Source organism: Periplaneta americana, chromosome 1 (assembly GCF_040183065.1).
Source record: "Periplaneta americana isolate PAMFEO1 chromosome 1, P.americana_PAMFEO1_priV1, whole genome shotgun sequence".
NCBI lineage: Eukaryota > Metazoa > Arthropoda > Insecta > Blattodea > Blattidae > Periplaneta > Periplaneta americana.
In genome coordinates, this window is record NC_091117.1 from 155,031,203 (window position 1) to 155,052,974 (window position 21,772).

Below are 21,772 nucleotides of genomic sequence, written 5' to 3' on the forward strand. Positions count from 1 at the left end.
TCTATAGCGGGAAAACCAAGTGGTGTTGTGCGGTGACAGGCAGGCAGACAAGCAGGCGGATAGGCCGGTATTTTAAGTGGGAAAATCCAGTGGTGTTGTGCAACCCAGCATGCAATTAGTGTTAGTTTGTCTTCTGTAAGGTGTGAATGTGTTTGGTCAGTTTGTTTTCATTTAACGTGTTTGGTGAACTGTGCTCTGCTTAAGTTTAAATTTATCATGGTGTTTACCAACATGTAACATATCTTTGGGGTATGTTAAAACATGTGTATGTGAACAATCCTCAAACATTAGAGGAACTTCAAGAAAATATTTGGGTCGTGATCTCTGGGATTTCAAGGCAGGAATTGGACCACGTATATCATCATCTTCTTCGCTGGTGTGAGCATTGTATTGAAGCTGCTGGAGGTCATTTTGAACATCTTATGTCTTAAGATAAGGAGGTAAACACTGCCGCTGGGTGTTACCACTTGAGAGTACTGCCCGCCTGCCGGTGCCTGGGTTGCATCTTAAGTTGAAGGCGCTGTATTTATGCAGAGTATATTGTTTGTGAATTTGAAAGACCTGTTTCATTTTTATTTTATCTTAACCAATCTAACCACAGTAACTGCGAACTGTGAAGACACTATTAAAAATACGTAGTTGTAGCAAACTAACCATTGTGACACCTTTCTCAAACTTCAAGAAACTAAGCTCTGGCACACAGTCATAATTAATGGGATATCACAGAATTGATTAGTATAGTTATGTCCAAACGCGTTTCAATTTTCGAATATGGATTACTTATTATTTACATAAAAGTATAAAGTAATTATATGAATGAATAGAACACCATAAATCAATTTCCAACAGAATTCAAAAGTGTAAAAATTTATAATGGTTCCACCATTCACTATTTTTATTCATCAATGTTCCGTAATCCAAAAAAAGTTCGAGATCCACTGGTTTAGATTATATATACTAATGGAGAAATGTTAAAGTGAGAAGAGCGTAAGTGTTGACAGAAACTATCTCTCCTACAACCTCTTTTCTTAACATGAGTTTCACATATTAGTATCAGTAATCTACTCAGAAAAAAAATTCAGTTCTGTTGATGAAAAGTTGTTGCCTAACTTCACAGTTTGACCTTTCATCATTGTTATTGGTCATTAGAGCTTCAATTGATATTGAAAATGAATATATTCTAAAATAGATGTAAAAGAAACTCTTTGGAAATAATACCTTTGTCGATGATTTAAGAATTAAATTCAGTTCATTGTGCATGTAAACCTGTATTTCGGTGGAAAAAAAATTTAAGTGCGTATTCCCTATTTCTGTAAGAAAATGCATACTTTTACTGGTATTTGCCCTTTACAAAGCTCAGATTTATTAAAAAAAAAAAAAAGGAACATTTTTATAGTAACAGTTACTGAAAGAAAATCGCGTAATTTTCCGTCATGACACCACACAGAATGGAGGTACTGCTTCGTGCCCAATTATTATCTACGCAGAAAAACAAATCTAACCTAATCTTCTTCTCAAGAAAGGAACGTAATTTAATACGCCTAATGTTCCCTCGTTTTGTCAGATTACTTTCAACATAAGATGTGTTCCTACAATAAAAAATTATCATCATTATAATTATTATTATTGTGCAAAGACAGTCCCTTAACTTAACATTATTCACTCCCATTCACCCCGTTTCTAAGATTATGGCTCATATATGTTGCTAATGTCGAGAAACATAGACCACTTACCGTAAAATAAAAAATTATAAAATTCATGATAAATTTAGTACCAGTATCTTACCAATATCTTACTTGATATTCGGGGTAAATTCAACAGACTCTTTCTTTTTAATTTTTTTTTCAGAGAATTAATTGTTTTCTTTGAGGAAAATCTCGAAATGCCTATAATTAAGGCTTATGTACTGCAACAATAGAATAGTATGCTTAAGCTAAATTCATTGGAATTATGTTAATGTTATTATAATTATGTATGTCAAACATGGTCGCTAAGATCACAGCAAAAGAACAAACTTCAAATATGTCAACGTAAAATGCAGCGCAAAATCTTAGGAATATCCCTGCGAGACAGGATACCAAACACCACAATCCAACAACTAACACAGACAACAGACGTCGCACAAACAGCCACACAAAGCAAATGGAAGTGGGGAGGACACATTGCCAGACTACAAGACAACAGATGGACCTACAAAAGTACTGTTTGGGACACATGGATTGGGCAAAGGACGCAAGGCAGACCAAGACGCAGATGGAAGGACATCTTCAAAGATCACACAGGGCACCAATGGACACGGATAGCAAGGGACAGAGAAGAGTGGAAGTCGCTAGGCAGACAACTGAGCAACGACTAGAACAGCAACATTCAAGCATCATTGTTTGAGGGAAGTTTAATAGTGAACAGTGAAAAGTGTAGTGTCAAACAACATTATACCTAACGAACAGCATTGAACCTAACATGGAGTAGCTCGCCAAGTTAGGAAAACTGAGCTAACCCTACCCAAGGGTAGGAGGCCTTTGCCCTTCATGGGACATATTGGGCTATTTCATTTCATTTCATATTATAATTATGCATCAATCGTAATTGTCTATTTATAGTATGAGTAAATGCTCTTAGCAAAGTGTGTACCAATATTATATTTCAGTATTTGTTTCTGCACACATATCGGTAGCTATATATCTGGGTTCTATAATTTATTGATCAAAAATGAAAATATGAGTGCAAATTAAATACTGTACATCTAATAGTGTCTTCATAGCACTAATTTCTGCAACCTATACTTGTAAAGATATACTAATTATACATCTTGATTACACAACTTTTAACACATACTTCATATTCCGAAGTATATTGATTGTCATTCATTACTACGGTATTAAAAATATCCTTATATTATTATTGAAATTTTTCTGTATTTATTCATTTTTAAATAATCTTAACGTTAGCTGTAATAGTACTAAATTAAATATAATTCTAATGGAAACAAAATTTGTTTTGGTTTTAATGTGAATTATAATTACGGTAGCTTTAGTTCTTCAATATTAATTGTAATTAGTCCAGTTATTTATAATATTATTATAATTAATTTTATTGCTTTACATTTTAAAGTATAATGCACCGTAGGTACTATACATTATTGTATCAGAAATGGTGATTATAAAGTACCGTACTAGTCAAATATTGTATGTCACAGTGTCTTTCGAAGCATTAGCATTGGTGCAGAAAGCTAAAGGAAATAGTGTAATGATAAAACTGGTCCGGAACTTGCTTGATCCACATCCTTTCCATGTAATCTATTTAGTGTGAATCAGCTGTTATTAGGAAAACAATTTTCCAGTGAACGCTATTTCATCTGTTGTACAAAAGTTAAGAAAAATAATCCACACTTTGGTTCATTATGTGGATAACAACATGTGTAATTAACTTAGAGACGGTTCAGACATCGAATGGTGTAACTTGTGTGCAAGTGTAGTTTCATTCACCTTTTAAATCTGACCTTCTATGGTACTGTACTGTAGACTATTATCTTCATAAAGATGGCCAAATACAAACACAATTTGAAAGTAGCTGTATTCTTCTTTACCATATTTTTAGGAGTAGCTCTTCTTACTCTGTGTTTTTTAACATGTCCATTGCTCCTTGTACAACTTTATGGTCAGTTAGTGGTTAACAACATAGTAATATACATGGGTATTTTTCTGTTGTGGATACTGCTAATGATCTGCTCGTATTTTATGTGGCATAGCAATGAAGTGTGTATCCCTTGCATCAGAAATGAATCTTACCGCAGTGGACGTGAAACTGTTGGAGAAGACTGTGAAGAAAATTCCGAAAGTGATGCATATGCAATTGTTTCAATTACAGCTGAAAATAATCCATCTGTATATGTATAGTTCAAATTATGTTATGAATTAATAGACTGAATTTATAATTACGGTACTTTTAAAGCCCACACATTATTTAATTGGATCTGAACTCTATGCTTCATGAAAGCAATATAGTGATCTCACATGAGAATATTCTCACGAAATAAATTTATGGTACCTATGTTTAATTTTTTCGTTTACGCAGAAAAAAAAGAAGCATTGTAATTAAACAGAGTAATAGAATACCGTATCATAAATATCTATTGAATAAAGAGAAGGTTTAAGAACGTGAGAATGTTCCAGAATTTTGTAAAAGTCCAGAATATTCCAGATTGTTTAGTGACTTGATAAAAAATTCAACGATGTTATGGAAATATGTTATCGATATTTTAACAGTTAAACATGTTCATAGCTTTTGAAATTATGTTAGTGAAAGACATATAATACTGGTACAGTAAATATCAAAAGTTCTAAAACAAATATTTGCATATAAGCTATTAAAATATTTAATAATGTTTAGGATTATGAATTAATCCCAAAGACAGTGATTTATTCCCAAAATGTCATTCTAAGTGGTAAGTAGCTAATAGATGGAGAAGAAACATAATGGCAGCTTGTGGTATTTAATCTTGAAAAAATTCAAATGATGAACAATTAAAATGTCAAATAAAAACGTTGCAATTTAAGAACGAAAGTTGCACTTAACTTACTTGAAAAAAAGCAAACGAAAAAAAAATATATAACTATATATTTTGCAGGAAGGTGGTGCTCAAACCCGAAAGTTTAAATTATTTATTCCTCGGCGAGGCATTCAACTATGATCTACTATACGGTAATCTATAATCTGATCAATATAAACAATAACATGCACACGAAATAGAAATTTAGTTTTAGAAAAGTGGATAGGTTACATGGACATTCATGAGGCAATTGACTCACTAAATACATATTGTTAAATAAAAACGTGTGTGTGCACGTGCGTTTGTGTGAATTGTCTTATGGATGTCCGTGTAACATATATATTAAGAATTATATCGTTTTAGGAACGTAGTTATGGATCCTGTAAAATACTCGTATATATCTATCGATTCCATAACACTAAACATTATATGGAATTATCTTGATAAGAAAAATTTTATTAAATCAACACAAATTTTCAACATGAGAATAACGAAAGAAGAATCCTTCTACAGTAAATGAAAACTTGGTAGACCCAACGCCATTATGTCGAAAGCTAAAATAAAAGCAAATGGAAATACAAAAGTACCGGTACTAGTAGTTTTAAATTCTAACCACCAGAAGATCTTTAACAAGACTATGAAACCTGTTTTCTTTTTCCTTAATTTGTATTACTTTTGGGAGATATTTTAGTGTTGTATTATCTTTGCGGCAAATTTTAGAGTAGGTTAATTGTGTTGATTTATCACTTTGTTGTTCAATTTGAAATATAATATAATTTTGTATTATTACCATAATATTGGTACCATACTTGAAATGTTTAATTGAGGACCGTTTTTGCAAAATTTGCTAACTGCAAAATTTTCAAAATTGAGATTTTGGTGGATTAGTTAACATAAGACAGGCCTCTACATGATGTTAAAAGCTTCTTAGGAAAATCTTATTATTGCCTTCACAGTAATGTGTTAAAGTGTGATCGTTTTTTCAAAACTTGCTTTCTCCTATGTGAGAGTTATAGCAAAACTTGCAGTTATTTCAGTTTTTGTGGCTCCTATAAAATTATTTAGTTTTTACAATTAGCAAGTTTTGCAAAACGGTCCTCAATTTGCCTATTTTGTTCAACGTTTAATACTTCAAACCTGTAGTAGCCTACTAGCACACATGCTTGCTTCCTGTTCAAATATGCGACTTTTATAACACTGAAGTTTTAATTAGTCAAATATTTCGAATCAGGAATATGGATCCCTCTAGATATAAGCCTCGACTAGAAAATCTGTAACAACAGTAGACTATACTGGTACCAATACTATACAACACTTTGAAAGCTGCTTCTATCTTCAACTTTCCCACGTGGAAATACAGTAGTGTGATTCTCACAATATATTAACATGACACTTTCCTTCATATATAATCAAATTATTTAAATTAGACGTAAGCTTACGAAATTGAATAAATCTTTAATAACTCATTGTCTAAAACGTATAAGTTACAAAAGTTACAACGAAAAGAATGCCAGTTATTCCATAGTGATTCACAATTTATTATTTTATGTATAAGGGTACAAACTGTATCATATAAGGCAATTTCGAAACTTCATCAATTTGAACATTTTGTGATATACCGGTAATATTTTCAACTATTCTTTAATAACTCATTGTCTAAGACATATAAGTTACAAAAATTATAACAAAGAGAATGCCAGTTATTTCATAGTGATTCACAATTTATTTTATGTATACGGGTACAAACTGTATCATGTAAGGCAATTTTGAAACTTCATCAATTTGAATATTTTGTGGTATAATATTTTGAACTATTTCAATGAATATATATATATATATATATATATATATATATATACACACACACACACACACACACACACACACACAGTGCTTTTTTCTGGCGGAATGCGCGTTTTTTCATCATGGAACCAAAATATGTGTAAATAACTTTCTTTGAATTCCGCTTAGACCTAAGTCTTAGTTGGACAAAAAGGAGGTTAAAAACTACAAAATTCTCGTGCACTGAATAGTAATCATCTCCCTGTCCAAAATATTCTACATAGAGTTTCACAACCTTTTTCTCCAGAAGTAAAGCACTGTGTGTGTGTGTGTGTGTGTGTGTGTGTGTGTGTGTGTGTGTGTGTGTGTGTGTGTGTGTGTGTGTGTGTATATATATATATATATATATATATATATATATATATATATATATATAAGCACACACACGTTAAATTCTAAGTGCAAACACACTTATTACAAAAATAGGAACCACATAAAATAATTATGCAAAATATTAGTCCTAAGTAATCATAAATCTTTCCCATAAATAACAGTCCAAGTAATTATCTCTAGAAAATGTAGGTACATAACTACACTCTGTAGCAAAAAAAAACAAAAAATACAAGTACCCCGTACTGGCTTAATGTTGGTACTGTCAGACAGTTCCATTAAATATACAATAATATTATTGTCAGTTACCATTATACTACCTTCGTATCAACAGAGAAGATAAAAAATAAATAAATAAAAATATATTTGCCGAAATGATCTAAAAGTACTTAAAATTACTAAAAATAAATTTCCTCGGAACTCTTTGATATTAGCCTCTCAGACATATTATGTCTCTACCAAACCACATTGGAAATCCTCAATGATATAAATGTACCGACATAAAAATCATGGTTGCTACTTTAGAACATACTCTTTACTGGTAAAAACTCAATATAAACCATTTACAAGTCGAATATATTTAAACTAAAACTTTTTCTGGATCAAGGAAAGAAGATGAAAGAAAATAAAATTTGCCTTAAAATGTAAATTTTAAAATTTCTGTACAATTTCTAAAATACCGTAACCAACAACTGTTTTATTGTCATATTCGTATTCAGGAGGTTCAAATTATATAGAAAACATGTATCACATGCCCAGTGCAAAAAAAAAAGTTCAAATTTGTTACGCAGTGTTATCTTTTATATTACCCTCTGGCATGTTGGAAGGAAAAATCTGTAATAATAAATCTTTCGAAGTAAATATGTTGAGCTTTTCTGTAATGTTCCTCCACTGCCACACTCCACCTAGTGGACACTGATGCATCACTAATTTCACAAGGTTGAAGGATCTCAATCTCTCAGTACCTACGCCTGGCATTAGAAAACAACAACACCATTTAGTTGATCCTTCAGTACGAGTTCAAATTCTGATTGTAAGGTCTCATTTACAATGCAAACTGAAATTTAAACATAATGTTACATGAAAGATAGGATTCATTCCATTAAATGCGACCATTCACAATATGTTCACATGGGCGTAATTGTAAATATGTAAAATTAGAATTCTCAAGCTCCCAACTTTCAAATTAAAATTTGAATTAAAGTTAATAAGTTAGTCAATCATAAGATATGAAGGTCGAGAATCAATTCTAAGCAAATGATAAACTTACAATCATATTTTGTGGCGTGTTTTCTGTCCAAACAGTTTTCTATAAATAATAAGAACATCTTCACAAAAATTGCTTGCTTTAACAAAATTAGCTCCAAAACTACACAAGAGAAAATGAAAATATTTCTTTCTTCGGCAACACACAATCAACTCCTGAAATCTAGTCCAGCATTCAAAATTACGAAGTAATCCGTAGAATAATCCATTCCTCACGTATTATATGTTTCTCATTCATAATATTCAAACTTTTAGATAATGTTTATGTATAGGTACATCAGAGTATCAGACTATACTGTACCATTACGTTTGCACTTATAACAACATCTGTATCATTGATTCCATAGGTAAGTAATCCAATAGTTGATACAGCCTCATTAAGTAACCGATTAAAAATTAAATCTGTGATTATCTATTAACAGTAGTTTCTAATTCTAGGACAAAGTGAAAACAAATTCTTTAAATCCAAGGGTACTTTAAACGCATTGTGAACACAATTAGACACAGAGGAATTCTAGTAAAATGTCGGAATAAATTTAAATTCATCATACAAGAAAGATATACTTTAAAATGCACATTACTAAGAAAGTTCCATTTACAAAACACAACACAGGCCCAAGAGCTGAATTCTGAGGTGGGCATGAAAAGGTCAATAAATTTTGTCTGAAGCTCACTGAATTTAGAAAGTGTTGTTTACAGGCCATAAATTGACAACACATGCCTCTCAACGTCTCAACTTTACTTTCCTTCCGAAAGAAGCCATATTATATTTATCTCTCTTGGTTATGTTTGAACTCATTAACACTGGTTCCAATGTGAGAACGACATAATCACTAGACTACCAATACCGAGGACTCAATGAACAATGTATTATCAAACTGGAATTTCATTCTTGATTGTTAAATTGCCAATTATATTTAAGTCTTCGTGATATTAAAAAGTACTTTATCAAAAATAATGATTAGAGGTATAATTTTACAATTCCAGTTAAGTAACACTTTCATATAAAAATATAATTATACAAATACCGATAAGTATGTATGTTGCTCTTGAGTGTAATATGTTTAGAATTTTTATAGGACACAGTTTAGAAATTATTACATGCAAGAAAAATATCAATGTATATATAAATAAGGATATTAGAAAGTTAGTAACTAAAATAATGTACATTAATTCTCTGTGAAATTATATAATTGAGGGGCTGGGTGCAAGAAGGGCATTTTAGAGGAAGTGCCCTTTTTGAGTAAAACGCTTTATTGTGTTCTCTGATCTGTTATGCACATCATCACCAAGTTGTAGTTCAATACTGTGAGTCACAGACATCAGGAATACCCAAAATGTAAAGGCGTGCATATAAAACATTATTATGGTTTGAATTTGCAACATAAATTTTCTCAAAACTTGCATTTGAGAGAAGTGCCTTTCTTGCACCCAACCCCTCAATTACAAATGTGTATAAAATTGATCATAAAAATAAATTCTTCATAAAGAAACTTTATTAGTGAAATTATGTCCAATAGGAATTCTTCCATCAAATTGACTCTAGAAGTTGCAAAAAAATATACATTTACATTAACCTCCAAAACTAGCAAATATCGGTAAATAATAACAATGTAAATCAATTTTGTGTATGGACAGCAATTCAAAGGGGAAAATTAGTACCAGTATAGTAATTGCAGATTTCCGAATGAAACACTATAGTCCCGTCGCTCTTATTTCTGGCAGCCAATTACGTTGCAGGTCAGCTACATTTAAACATGTGCGTCTTGTCATTTGCAGCTGATGACGTTATGAACTTCCTAACACTCGATAAATACTTAATATAATCGCCTGTCATTTTGGTTCTTTCGTTGGCGTTTGCAGAAAGCACACGAGTACATTATTTGTCGCTCAATTATTTGCTCAATTACAGTGTGTTTGATTTATTATCATAGGAGCTATGACATGATAATGTTTAACGGTGCAGCAAACAGATTCTCGTTTGGTAGCTCGGCAACGAAAGAACAAAAATAGCGAACGATACTACCTACCTAGGCTTTATAGAGCCTTCACTTCCTAAGGTGTAAGCAAAGAGGAAGAGTCACGCCGGAAATAACAGCGACATGACTATAGTACAACTAATTTCCCTCTTCATTTGTTCATTAGTAGGAATGCAGTGGAATTTGCAAGACAGATACTACCATAAACTGAACTGTACAATTCAATATTCAAATGTATAATATAAAAGTTCTGAAAACAGTCAACATGCCTCTACTGTCATATTATAAGAATGTAAGAAAATAAGCTAATTTGACAAAAAAAAAATGCTTTGATAATACATTTCATGTCTGAACCTGTTGACAAAGTCATCAAGAATTTCAAGAAAATTAAACAATATCAGATGAAATCTTGCACGAATTCTAGTACGTAATTTGACAATTTGCTTGTTGAAAAATTGACATCATTATAGCTGTACTGATTTTGTAAAATGTTATATTCATATTGTTCTACTCACAATTATATTATGCTTATAAGTTACTATAATTAGTATAATACAAAATCTACTAAGTCTTTCCATGCTTCTAACTACATCACAAATCATACTTATCACAGAATATTAGAACACAGCAATGGTTTTTGAGCTTCTATTCATATAAATACTTACACTGATATCATATATATTTTCAGCATATACTTAACTTTTATTATGTTCAACATTCCCAAATAAAATTTTTATTTTCTTACAGATATTTATATATTTATAAAATTATATTTAATGGTATTAGTTTCTACACACTGTGAACTAACATTAGAATAATCTGCATTAATATGAATATACTGTATGTATCTATGTAAATATTTGGAAATTAAAAAAAATACCCATACTACATTTTTTTTCCATAATTTATTATTGAATATTATTATATATATAGAATATAATGTTTCATAAAAGAATTATACTTTAATTTAATGAAACATACGTAAATATGCCGCAAAATATCACAAATCCGAGTGTCGCTAATAAAATTATACATGTCCATTTTGAAAATGTTGGCATGTAAATTATTCTTTTTGTGGAAATTTTTCATCATTGCAGTTTGTACTGTCTGCGTGATAGTTTCTTGTGAGAGGCAGTTGATTCTGTTGAAAATTCATCAATCAGTAATGGATTTTGTCATTATTCCACCAGAGTCCGTAACCAGAACAATTAACAGAAGATACTCCTGATAAAAATTGAATTTCAAGAGATATTCCTGCTGAAGTAGATTGGCATCATACCGATTATGATAGTGATAGTAGTACTGAATAACCTGCAAGCACGGCCCCCTCATCAAAGAAAGCTCACCAAGATTGTTGAATGAAAAGTGAGAAGATGGCTTTTGAGGATCTGTCTCTTGATGTACACAGAGAGTGAACACGTAGGAAAATCCGAATTTAAAATCTTTACACTCTATGTAATATCAAAAATAATTTAAAATACAGCTATGCAGATAAAATTATATACCAATAGGGATAAAAATTATCACGTATTTGAAATATCCAACGAAGAGATGTGCCAGTTTCTTGGGTTGTTACTGATCAGTGGCTGTCATTCCCTTCCTGATGAGAATGACTACTGGTCTACAACAGAGGATCTCTGAGCCCCATCTTTCAGAAAACAATGTGCAGAGACCGATTTAGATTGATAAAAAAGCTAATTCATTTTATTTAAGAGACATGATGAGAACTGATAAGCTAATACATTGAATTGGGGATGAGCACGAACCGTCTATACTTATCTATATAACAAATAATGAGATTATTTGTCACATTTTATTGGCTTGAACGTTTTCGGCTTGAAAGAGCCATCTTCAGAAAATTATGCCTGAGAATACATATAAATAAGAGTTGATACATACGTGTTATATGATACAATGTGAACAATAAGCAAGTTATGAGCCTCTGCTAAAAACAATTATGAACTCAAAAGTGAATAAAAGTTAAAAAGGATAAAGCTATATAAGCTGTGATCAATAAAATATTAAAATACAAAATGTTTTTCTGATTATGATTTGCTGAACCATCTGTGACTTAGGCTCCAGCATGTCTTGAATGGAGACAATTCACCTGTAATACGGAATAAAATGTGTATGTATCAATTTTTTTTTATCCAACAAATTATTTAGTTTCTTATTCAAAGTTTCATATTTGAGACTCATAATTCTATCTATCTTTTCGTGACAAAAATTATATGTATTCTCAGTCATAATTTTCTGAAGATGGCTCCTTCGAGCTGAAAATGTTCAAGCCAATAAAATGTGACAAATAATCTCATTATTTGTTATGTAGATAATTCATTTTAACTGACAATAATAATAATGAAAATTGAAAAGTTGCTAAGTGAAGCCCTTTTATGATACCTTAGCTAAAAATGTCCTACAGTTTGGTATTTTTCATAAACACCTGAGCGTTGATGAATCTTGATGAATCACAGTCACCATTCAGCCAAGATGTTTATAAAAAATAAGCCTATTCTGTTTGGATTCAAAATGTGGATGTTATGTGGATCAAACGGTTACCCATACAATATGGAAATATACTGCAGCAAAAACGACACTAGGAAGTCATGTCGTGAAACAGATACTTTCAATTGTGAGAACCCATCTCAACATAGTTTTCTTCGACAACTACTTCACCAACATTTCTCTCCTGATGGATTTGACAGAAAGTGGTTTTCGTGCATGTGGAACAAGAGAAAACAGAACTAACAAATGTTCGCTAAAATCTTCAAGTGTGATGAAAAATTATGGACGTGGATCACACGATTATAGATCTGATGGGCAGATTATTTGTGTGAGATGGAATGACAACTCTGTTGTTACAATTGCAAGTAACTACTTAGCTGTTAGTCCAATTCATAAGGCCAGTTGGGAAGTGAAGAAGGAAAGTCGTCAGGAAGTTCCACAACCACACCTGATTCACATATACAATCAGAGAATGGGAGGGGGGGGGGGGGTTGATCTGCTAGATAGATTGTCATCATCTTACAGATCACGTTTGCGATCAAAAAGATTTTGATGGAATTTATTCTTAAACAGACAGAATATTTCTGTTGTTGCTGCTTTCCGGTTTTCCCAGTAGATAGTAAAATCAACCACTTGGAGTACTGTACCGAAGAATCATTGCATTAACATTGATCAAGTCTGGTGTGATGTACAGAAAGTGAGGGGTACCAACATGATCTACTCTTCAGGGTGTGAGGTATGATAGAATCAACCACTTCATGAAAGAAACCACACAAGGTAGATCTGTAGCATGCATGCAAAATACAAGATTGATGTGGAAAAAATGTGGAAAGAGGCTTCACAGAAAAGTGTGTGATGAATTTTTCCATAATAAATAAATTGAACAGTTTCACAGGTCTAAAACACACGTGTGCTCAGTGTCTTATAGACTGAGAAGTGATGCAATGTTTCTACGAGTATTTTCATTGTAAAATTAAGATATTTATTCATACATTCCATTTATATACTGCAACTGTTGCCTAAATAAAAAAGCACACATATAGTTGTCAATAACTTTTACTGTCTTTACATGACAATGTTCCCATTTTGGGAACATGGTCTAACGTAAACAAATATTTGATGCAAAGAAAAAAATTTAAATAATCATAATTAGAACACTCATACGAAGCATAAAATTAAGTTTTAAAACATTTTGAATATTTAAAATCAAATCACCCTTTAAAAGGTACAAATCTCTTTCTTTAGCTCCACACATATTTTAACATATTATCACCACTAATTAATTTCGCTAATCGTGTATTACGATAGGTACGTAATTACTTGGACTCCAAATAGAGAGATGATCTTAAACATGTGATAACTTATTTTATTCCTAACGCAATACAGTAAAACTTGAATTATACTAATTCAGTTGTACATTTTCCTCAATTTACAGCACGTTAGTTTGATTAATTATTGATGTCTGTTTTGATTAAAGAAAACGAGCATATTCTCGCACAAGCACACACAATGATCCGAATCTTATTATTTTTTCTCAAAATCTTACATTATTATACATCATTGCGTTTACAGTTATCACTATGAAATTAAGTACGTGCGCATACCATGTTACCACAGCTTGTTGAAATCAATTCATTCAATTGACAAGTGTAAGTCTGATGATAAATCGTAGGATCAAAAGAGTTCATGTTTTATTAGAAATGATTGACACATGGACTATAGAATATTACCTCTTATTTTATATTGTATCGTAAAATGGGGTGACTTGATATGCTGGGGGGACTTCATACATTTTGTAGGTTGATGTTTCGGTTCCGCTGGAGGGACTTGATATGTTTTGTAGGTTGATGTTTCGTTTCGAAACATGTATCAAGTCACCCCCCATCATATCAAGTCACCCCGTTTTACAGTACCGGTACTAGTAATTCAGTAATTTGCAATAGCTTATGCACTGCAGTAAATACACTCGGGTTATTATATTTTTATTTGATCAAATGTATTAACATTTATTACATAATTACTGGATTGTTTAATTTTTTCGTGTGTAATATCGATTTTTCTTTCCAATATTCAAGATGAATTTGCTCTTAGCATGGGTTTTCAACTGCTGCATTAAAATTTATTACCAGTATCATCATATCTAGGTCAGCAAATGAATGGTACGTACTGAAGTACAGTTTAAATCGAAGTGTCCGGTCTTTCCTTTGGAAAATCTGATCAGCCTAGACATAACAAATCTCACAAGTATACTAAAATAAAACGAGAGTGACATCTTGTACTGGTAATGAATCAACCACTAGTGTCTCATAAACGTTATATATTAAAATAAATTTATGATTAATTTGACAAAAACTAAACCTCTGGCATTGTGTAGGGCCTACAGTATATGACGATATCATAATTAAGCTCAGGCTATACGCAAGTATGAAAAGCTTAAATTTTATACAAACATAAACCCATATATTTCATCAGAAGTACGTAAAATTATAACTGCAATTCTGCTCAACTGGTAGAATTATATTATTACTTTGGAAATACTCCTTGCACAAAGTTATAACAATCGAAAACACAACCAGATTCAATTCAGTACACAACATTATGGATCCTTATAGATTAGTATGTTGTATGAATTATATTTATTCTCTTGCAAATATTAAATCTGGATCACTGTGTTATTTTAAGTTACACAGTAATAATGTATTTTTATGTGAAAGATAAAAATGTCATATAGTTGAAATAGTTTTGCAATACTATGCAACATTTTCTGTCAAAATGGTAATGTTTCATATGTCCGAAAAAATACATACATATATTGGATGATACAAAGGGTATATGTGAAATTCTAAATGATGAAAAATAACATTACTTGGAATAAAGAATGTAAATAAACACATCCATTATTTGGAATAGTGGTACCGGTAGTTTCCGAAATAATTACAGTAGAAATATTCTAACATACAAAATCAATTATAATGTACAGGTCTAGTAACTTTGTTTACCTGTCCATACGTCATGTATTGACACGTGTCATAATAGCTGTTTGACAATGCTGCTACATGGACCTCGCTATGGATGGAGGACACTTTGAACAGATCTTACAAACAAAGGAAAGGTTTTGCAGTACGGTAAATATTGATATAATACTGCTGGTACAAACGGGTATTCTCTGATTAACAATAACAAACTATTTAATGATATTTTAATATTGTTTTGATGTTATTAGAATCCTAATTAAGTAATAGCAACCCCACGTTATAGAAATCGCATCATAATATCACTGTGTTTCAAATGACCCACACTTCAAAATATATCTTTGAAACGATGTCGTATTTAAAAAAAAAAAAAAAAAGTTATTTATATTATCTGTTCCAAATAGCCATATCTTTCACCACCTAGAATTTCATAAAAACCTTTTGAATCACCCTATATATATATATATATTTATTTATATATGGGTCATTTTCAAATAACCTACACATTTTATCATTTGCATTTTACACAAACCCTAAACTTAAGGGGAGAGGATGGTATTTTTGGTGAAAAATGAGTAAATTTTCAAAAAGGAAAAAATTTTCTTTAAAATACTCTGTGATATGTGTGGAATGCATTGCATAACAGTTTGTGGGTATTTATGCCCTTATTGGATGTTGAGACGCCATTTTTAGACTTCCTGCACTATGGATTTTTAAATCACTCGCCCCCTTTTATTGTTGTTTCCGATAAATTAAATTTTCAAAAAATAATTTCTTTAAAATACTCTATGATATGTGTGGAATGCATTGCATAACATTTTGTAGGTATTTGTGCCCTTATCGGATGTTGAGACGCCATTTTTAAATTTCCTGTGCTAAGGATTTTTAAATTACATGCCGCCTTTTATCGTTGATTCCGGTAACTACATTTTTTTGCCACATTGCCAGACAAAAATGGATATAATTTCTGAACTATTACAGATACATGCATGAAATTTAGAATATACATTCTTTAGACTATTATGAAACTTTTCTTTGCAATAGAATTCTGTTAATTGATTTCATTTTAGAAATATGTCCGTTTGTTTGCAAAAAAGAAATAAAAAAGGTGTTATTACATTTTAATTGTTTATTTTACAAACGTAGGGACTAATATAAAAATTCTGTTACAGACAGTTTGTAGAGCATGCTTTTGCAAGTAGATTGCAAAAAAACTGTTTCAATCTATCTTTAAAAATGGTTTAGATATATCGGTTTTAGTAAAATCCTGCATTGGGTATATTTTTTTTTCAAATCTGGGCTCCCAAATAATTTTTTTTTTTTTTTTTCAAAATATTTATATTTGATTGAGTTGCTACAGCTATGACCTCTTTACATACAAAAAATTAATATTTTACACCAAGTAGGAAAAAAGTTTGCGAAAATACGATTCTCTCCCCTTAACTCATGCTGCTCAGGTTTGCCTCATTTCATAAATCTGTGTTTCTTTTCATCAGTGATAGCTTCTCCCTCAACTCTATTACCGTATTTTATATATTGCTTTTAAATCACCTAATTGATGACAGCATGTATAATTGAGGACCGTTTTTGCAAAACTTGCTAACTGTAAAAACTAAATGTTATAGGAGACACAAAAAACTGAAATCACTGCAAGTTTTGCTATAACTCTCACTTAGCAGAAAGCAAGTTTTGAAAAAAACGATCACATAACACATTACTGTGAAGGAAATAATAAGATTTTTCTAAGAAGCCTTTAACATCATGTAGAGGCCTGTCTCATATTAACTAATCCACCAAAATCTCAATTTTGTAAATTTTGCAGTTAGCAAGTTTTGCAAAAACGGTCCTCAATTATATAATAGTAATATACGTTACAAGAGCGGTATGTTGACGTTTTCATGGTCGAGGAAAAGATTGAAAAAGCGAAACGTAGTTGAGCTTTTTTAATTTCCGAGAACATGAAAACAAACATACCGCTCGTGTATCGTACATTATTTTGTGCGAAGATCGTTTATTACATACCTGAAAGACGAATTTCTAATTAGTTGCAATGAAATCTCCATGTTGGTTTCTGTTTAATGACGGCAACTTCGGAAAACCAAAATATCTTTCTTCAACATTGTTGCTATAAAATGTTTTCTGTGTTTACTATACTCCAGCAGGCCGTGATATACGTCTGTCTTTTTTTTTCCCCCAGTCTATAAATGCGAACTTAAAACAAACGGTAAGGTTATGTAATGATTTATTTTTCATTTTAATATTTTAACAATATTATTTATATAACATATTGCAGTAATAACATCGGCATCTGAATCTTGTTTATTTTTTCACGTCTTCCTTAATGTTACTTGTATCAGGAATGCAATAAGTTTAGTGGAGTAGTAGAGTTTACTTAATTTTTGCAAATATTTAAAAACAATAATTAACAGTGCAATTTAGGTGAAATTGCAGTGGTAAGTTTCCAATTTATAATTATTACTATGCTAAACGTCTCTAAAAATATTATGTTAAAAGCCTAAAGCAGTAAAATGAATGTCGCGCTTAAGCGGTAAGAGGAGGGAAATTGTTATGTGTGTTACGTTGGGAATACTGAATGTGGTATTTCACACTTACCGCTTATTGGTTCTGTGCGGAAAACAAGCAAATACACACGATCTCGCACAAAACAATTTAATATTTATAACTGTATCTCATTCTTAAGCAAACCTTTTGTCCTTATATAAATGTGTTAACCTACAGCATACTCTGTTTATCTCTCAGTGTTTGTTTTGTTTATTTCTCAGTGTTTGTTTATTTGACTATGTATGTTTATTTGCTTATAATTATTTGTTTACTTGTCTATATTTATTTGTGCTAAGTTTGTTTGTGCATGTGTGAGTGTATGTGTGAGTGTGTATATTATCGAACCTGACGTCATATCCAGGCCTTGTACACTGGTTTCTGACAAATAAATATTATTATTATTATTATTATTAAACATTACTGTATATACCGGTAACTCATTTTGCCTTTCCTAAACTATTTGTTCTCAACTCTGTTACTTTTCCCCAAAAATCGAAGTCTATTTTTAACTTTTAGGGAAGTCATACTTCAGTCTTTTATATTAGCCCATATAACAGTAGCTTTGGTAATTTACTTCAATACAATTTACAGAACAAGTATACCGGTATTTTCCCAATTTAGTACTGAGTAACAGAGCTGAGATTGAGTAATGAGTTAAGAAATATGTTCATAAAATTATATACTACAGAGAAATTATTGTTGAAATCAAATTAATATGGTTTGTTTTCAAAGGTAACTCCATTCTAACAACACTGTACAACAATTATACAATTGTAGTTAATTATAAGTAAATAGTATTTGTAACAGAGTTGAGATTGAATTAAAATACTCACCATAATTTTGGATTTCAAGCTTGTTAAAGGACACAGTTTCTATTTTACACAGCTTGCAACCATCTTGAATATACCGGTACATAAAGAATCAGACTTTTCTTCTACTGACACTAGCACCATCTAGCACATTAATGTTTTTAACTATTTTGACTAGTAACAGAGTTGAGGCAGACTCAGGGACAATTACAGTTACTTATTAAATATTTTCTATAGGATAAGAAGAATACCGGTACAATAAAAAATAAAAATACCTAAAATAATGCTATTTTATATTATAAATATACCATTTTATATTATAAGTATTTGAAAAACAGTACTGCATTTCTGTGTTCTCAGTGACAACATTTTAAAATTGACCTTGTAATAATATAGAAAACGGGAAATAAAATTTCTTAAAATCAAGTATTCGTGTTTAAAAATTTAAGAGAAATTTAATTTTATAATTTAAGAAATAATGTGTCAATTTTTATTATTTTAGCTTGGGGACATCAAATATGTAAGTTTTGTGAAAATAACCCATATAGGCTATCATTACCAAGAAGAGAAATTAAGCACGATTTATACACTAAATGACTAATCATTATTCACAATAAAATCACATTGCACCATATTCACAATATTTCGTACTAAAATTGTTTATTTCTAGTCAATTAATATCAATGTATTCGGTATAAAATGCTTAACATTCTACATAGCATTTGTATCACAACACTAAGACTCAATAAACATGACTTAAATATAAAGGATTCACTCTGTAGGAGATATCAGATAATGAATCTCTCTCTTGCTCTCATGAATTAAGATTTTAAGAAACAATTACGATTTTAGGAAACAATCATAAAATAACAAAAATATAATAGATTTCATATCTACTTAAGATACATTATGTACTGTGATAAAAAAATAAACCTTCCCATAGCTGCAATTATCAACTTACATTTGTACAATTATGTTATTTATAACATTTTGTTAAGTATCAAGTTGTTTTTTCATTATCTATTTTAAGATAGTTGATTTTAATTCAATAACAATTAAATAAGATAATTAATATTCTAACTGTTTATATTAAATGCCACCATTTACAACTGAAGAGCTCATTCCCAAAACAAGTTAATTTCAAACTGAAAATGGAAACCAGTTTTATTCAACAGATGCTTAACTTTAAGTTATTCGGTCAAATAGGAGAAGAAAGCAAGATCACATTACCCCTGATCTTCGTGGAAATATAATATTCAGTCCACAATCTGTGATGAAATAAGTATCACACATAAGTCACACAGTGTATCATCAGAGTTCTGTCACATTCATTCTCATTTGCATGGGAAATTTACCTACAGTGTGTTCATATACATTTTCCTATATGCAATAGACATTTACATTTGCTGAGGTGAATGTTATGCAGTTCAGAAAAAGTATAACTGGAAAAATCACTGTTGCTGTAAGTACCAACCACACCTGAAGTGATTGGGATGATACAGAAATTAGTGTTCTGAAGAAAGGAAAGCAGTACACAAGTTGCACCACAGTTTTGCCACAAGAGAATAAAGTGCCTCTTGAGAATGCAAAAGATGTACAAAACTAATGGAATTCTTTCAGGTCCCAGAAAGTGGAAAAGACTTTTCAGCCTACAGATGATAAAAACGAAGGTGATATTGAGAAATACGATGATAACTTTGAGTAACTGCAGTGTGAGCTAATTGTGGAAGAACACGATAACTCTAAACTACTGCAATATTATTTATGTTCAGTTTCTACAGATAGAGATCACAGTATAATAATATGTACTGTATGTGTATAACATGTACCTACATCAAAAATTAATATTTTCTAGAGATGTGAGCAATAATTACATAATTCATCCTCATGTAAAGTAGACAATTTTCCAGAAAAAAAAAACAGTCAATGAACTTAATTTGCTCTGGTTAAGAAATTGTATATCTCAATAATATATTCCCTGCAATGTTTGGATTTTATATTTGCATTCAGAAGGGGCTTACATAATACTTTGAACAACCTGCAATAAGTAGAAAGTTAATGTCAGAAATTAATTTCGTGTTACAGTTTCTCTGTTCTCCTAAAAACTTTACAAAATACATAGAACTTGGTCTGTTATCAAGCTCTTCAATTAGTAAAGAAAGGATTCATCTTTACTTTCCCTTTAGTGTTGACACTCTTGTAACAAGGGATGATGATTAAATATCTCTACGCCAACCTGCCTCTGCCTCATTTCTGACACCTGTAAAAAATAACAATAGTTGTAACGGTGGTGGCCATGAATAGAAATGAGTGGTCGAATTAGTAATTAATAGTATAAGGTGAGACAGAAGTGAGGTTGCACAGGAAAAGTTACAGTATATGTTCAATACAAGACTATCAGCTTGATGCACGCCTCAATTCGTTGCTCCCAGTTGTGTGAAACTTATGTTATTGTGGTCAGGATGATTTGTGACAAGGCTTCTGCAATCCTTTCTTTAAGGTTGTACATGCTATTCATTTTCTCAGAGCACACGATGACCTTTAAGATATATTTTCAAAAGTAAAAGTCCAGGGGTGGTAGGTCTGGTGATTGTGATGGGTTATTTTACGACGCTGTATCAACATCTAGGTTATTTAGCGTCTGAATGAAATGAAGGTGATAATGCCGGTGAAATGAGTCCGGAGTCCAGCACCGAAAGTTATCCAGCATTTGCTCGTATTGGGTTGAGGGAAAACCCCGGAAAAAACCTCAACCAGGTAACTTGCCCCGACCGGGATTCGAACCTGGGCCACCTGGTTTCGCGGCCAGACACGCTGACCGTTACTCCACAGGTGTGGACTATTGTGATGGTCATTCAACAGGACTTTAAGGACCTATTCATCTTAATTGGAGGATGGTGTCAAGTAGCACCGAAACAGCTGTAAGCACACATGCTTACATAATTAACACGAGTAAGA

At 31.5% G+C, this 21,772-nt stretch overlaps 1 protein-coding gene across 2 annotated transcripts in view; it reads right to left on the bottom strand.

The window, feature by feature from the left end:
• Nucleotides 1-5,984: 5,984 nt before the first annotated feature.
• Nucleotides 5,985-21,772, bottom strand: part of LOC138702705 (putative helicase mov-10-B.1) — a 102,891-nt gene continuing 87,103 nt past the window's right edge. For both annotated transcript variants that reach the window (XM_069830030.1, XM_069830034.1), the window contains one exon: nt 5,985-21,074. In XM_069830030.1, coding sequence (XP_069686131.1) covers nt 21,031-21,074 — 44 coding nt within the window. In that variant the 3' untranslated portion in view covers nt 5,985-21,030. The remainder of the gene's footprint in view (nt 21,075-21,772) is intronic.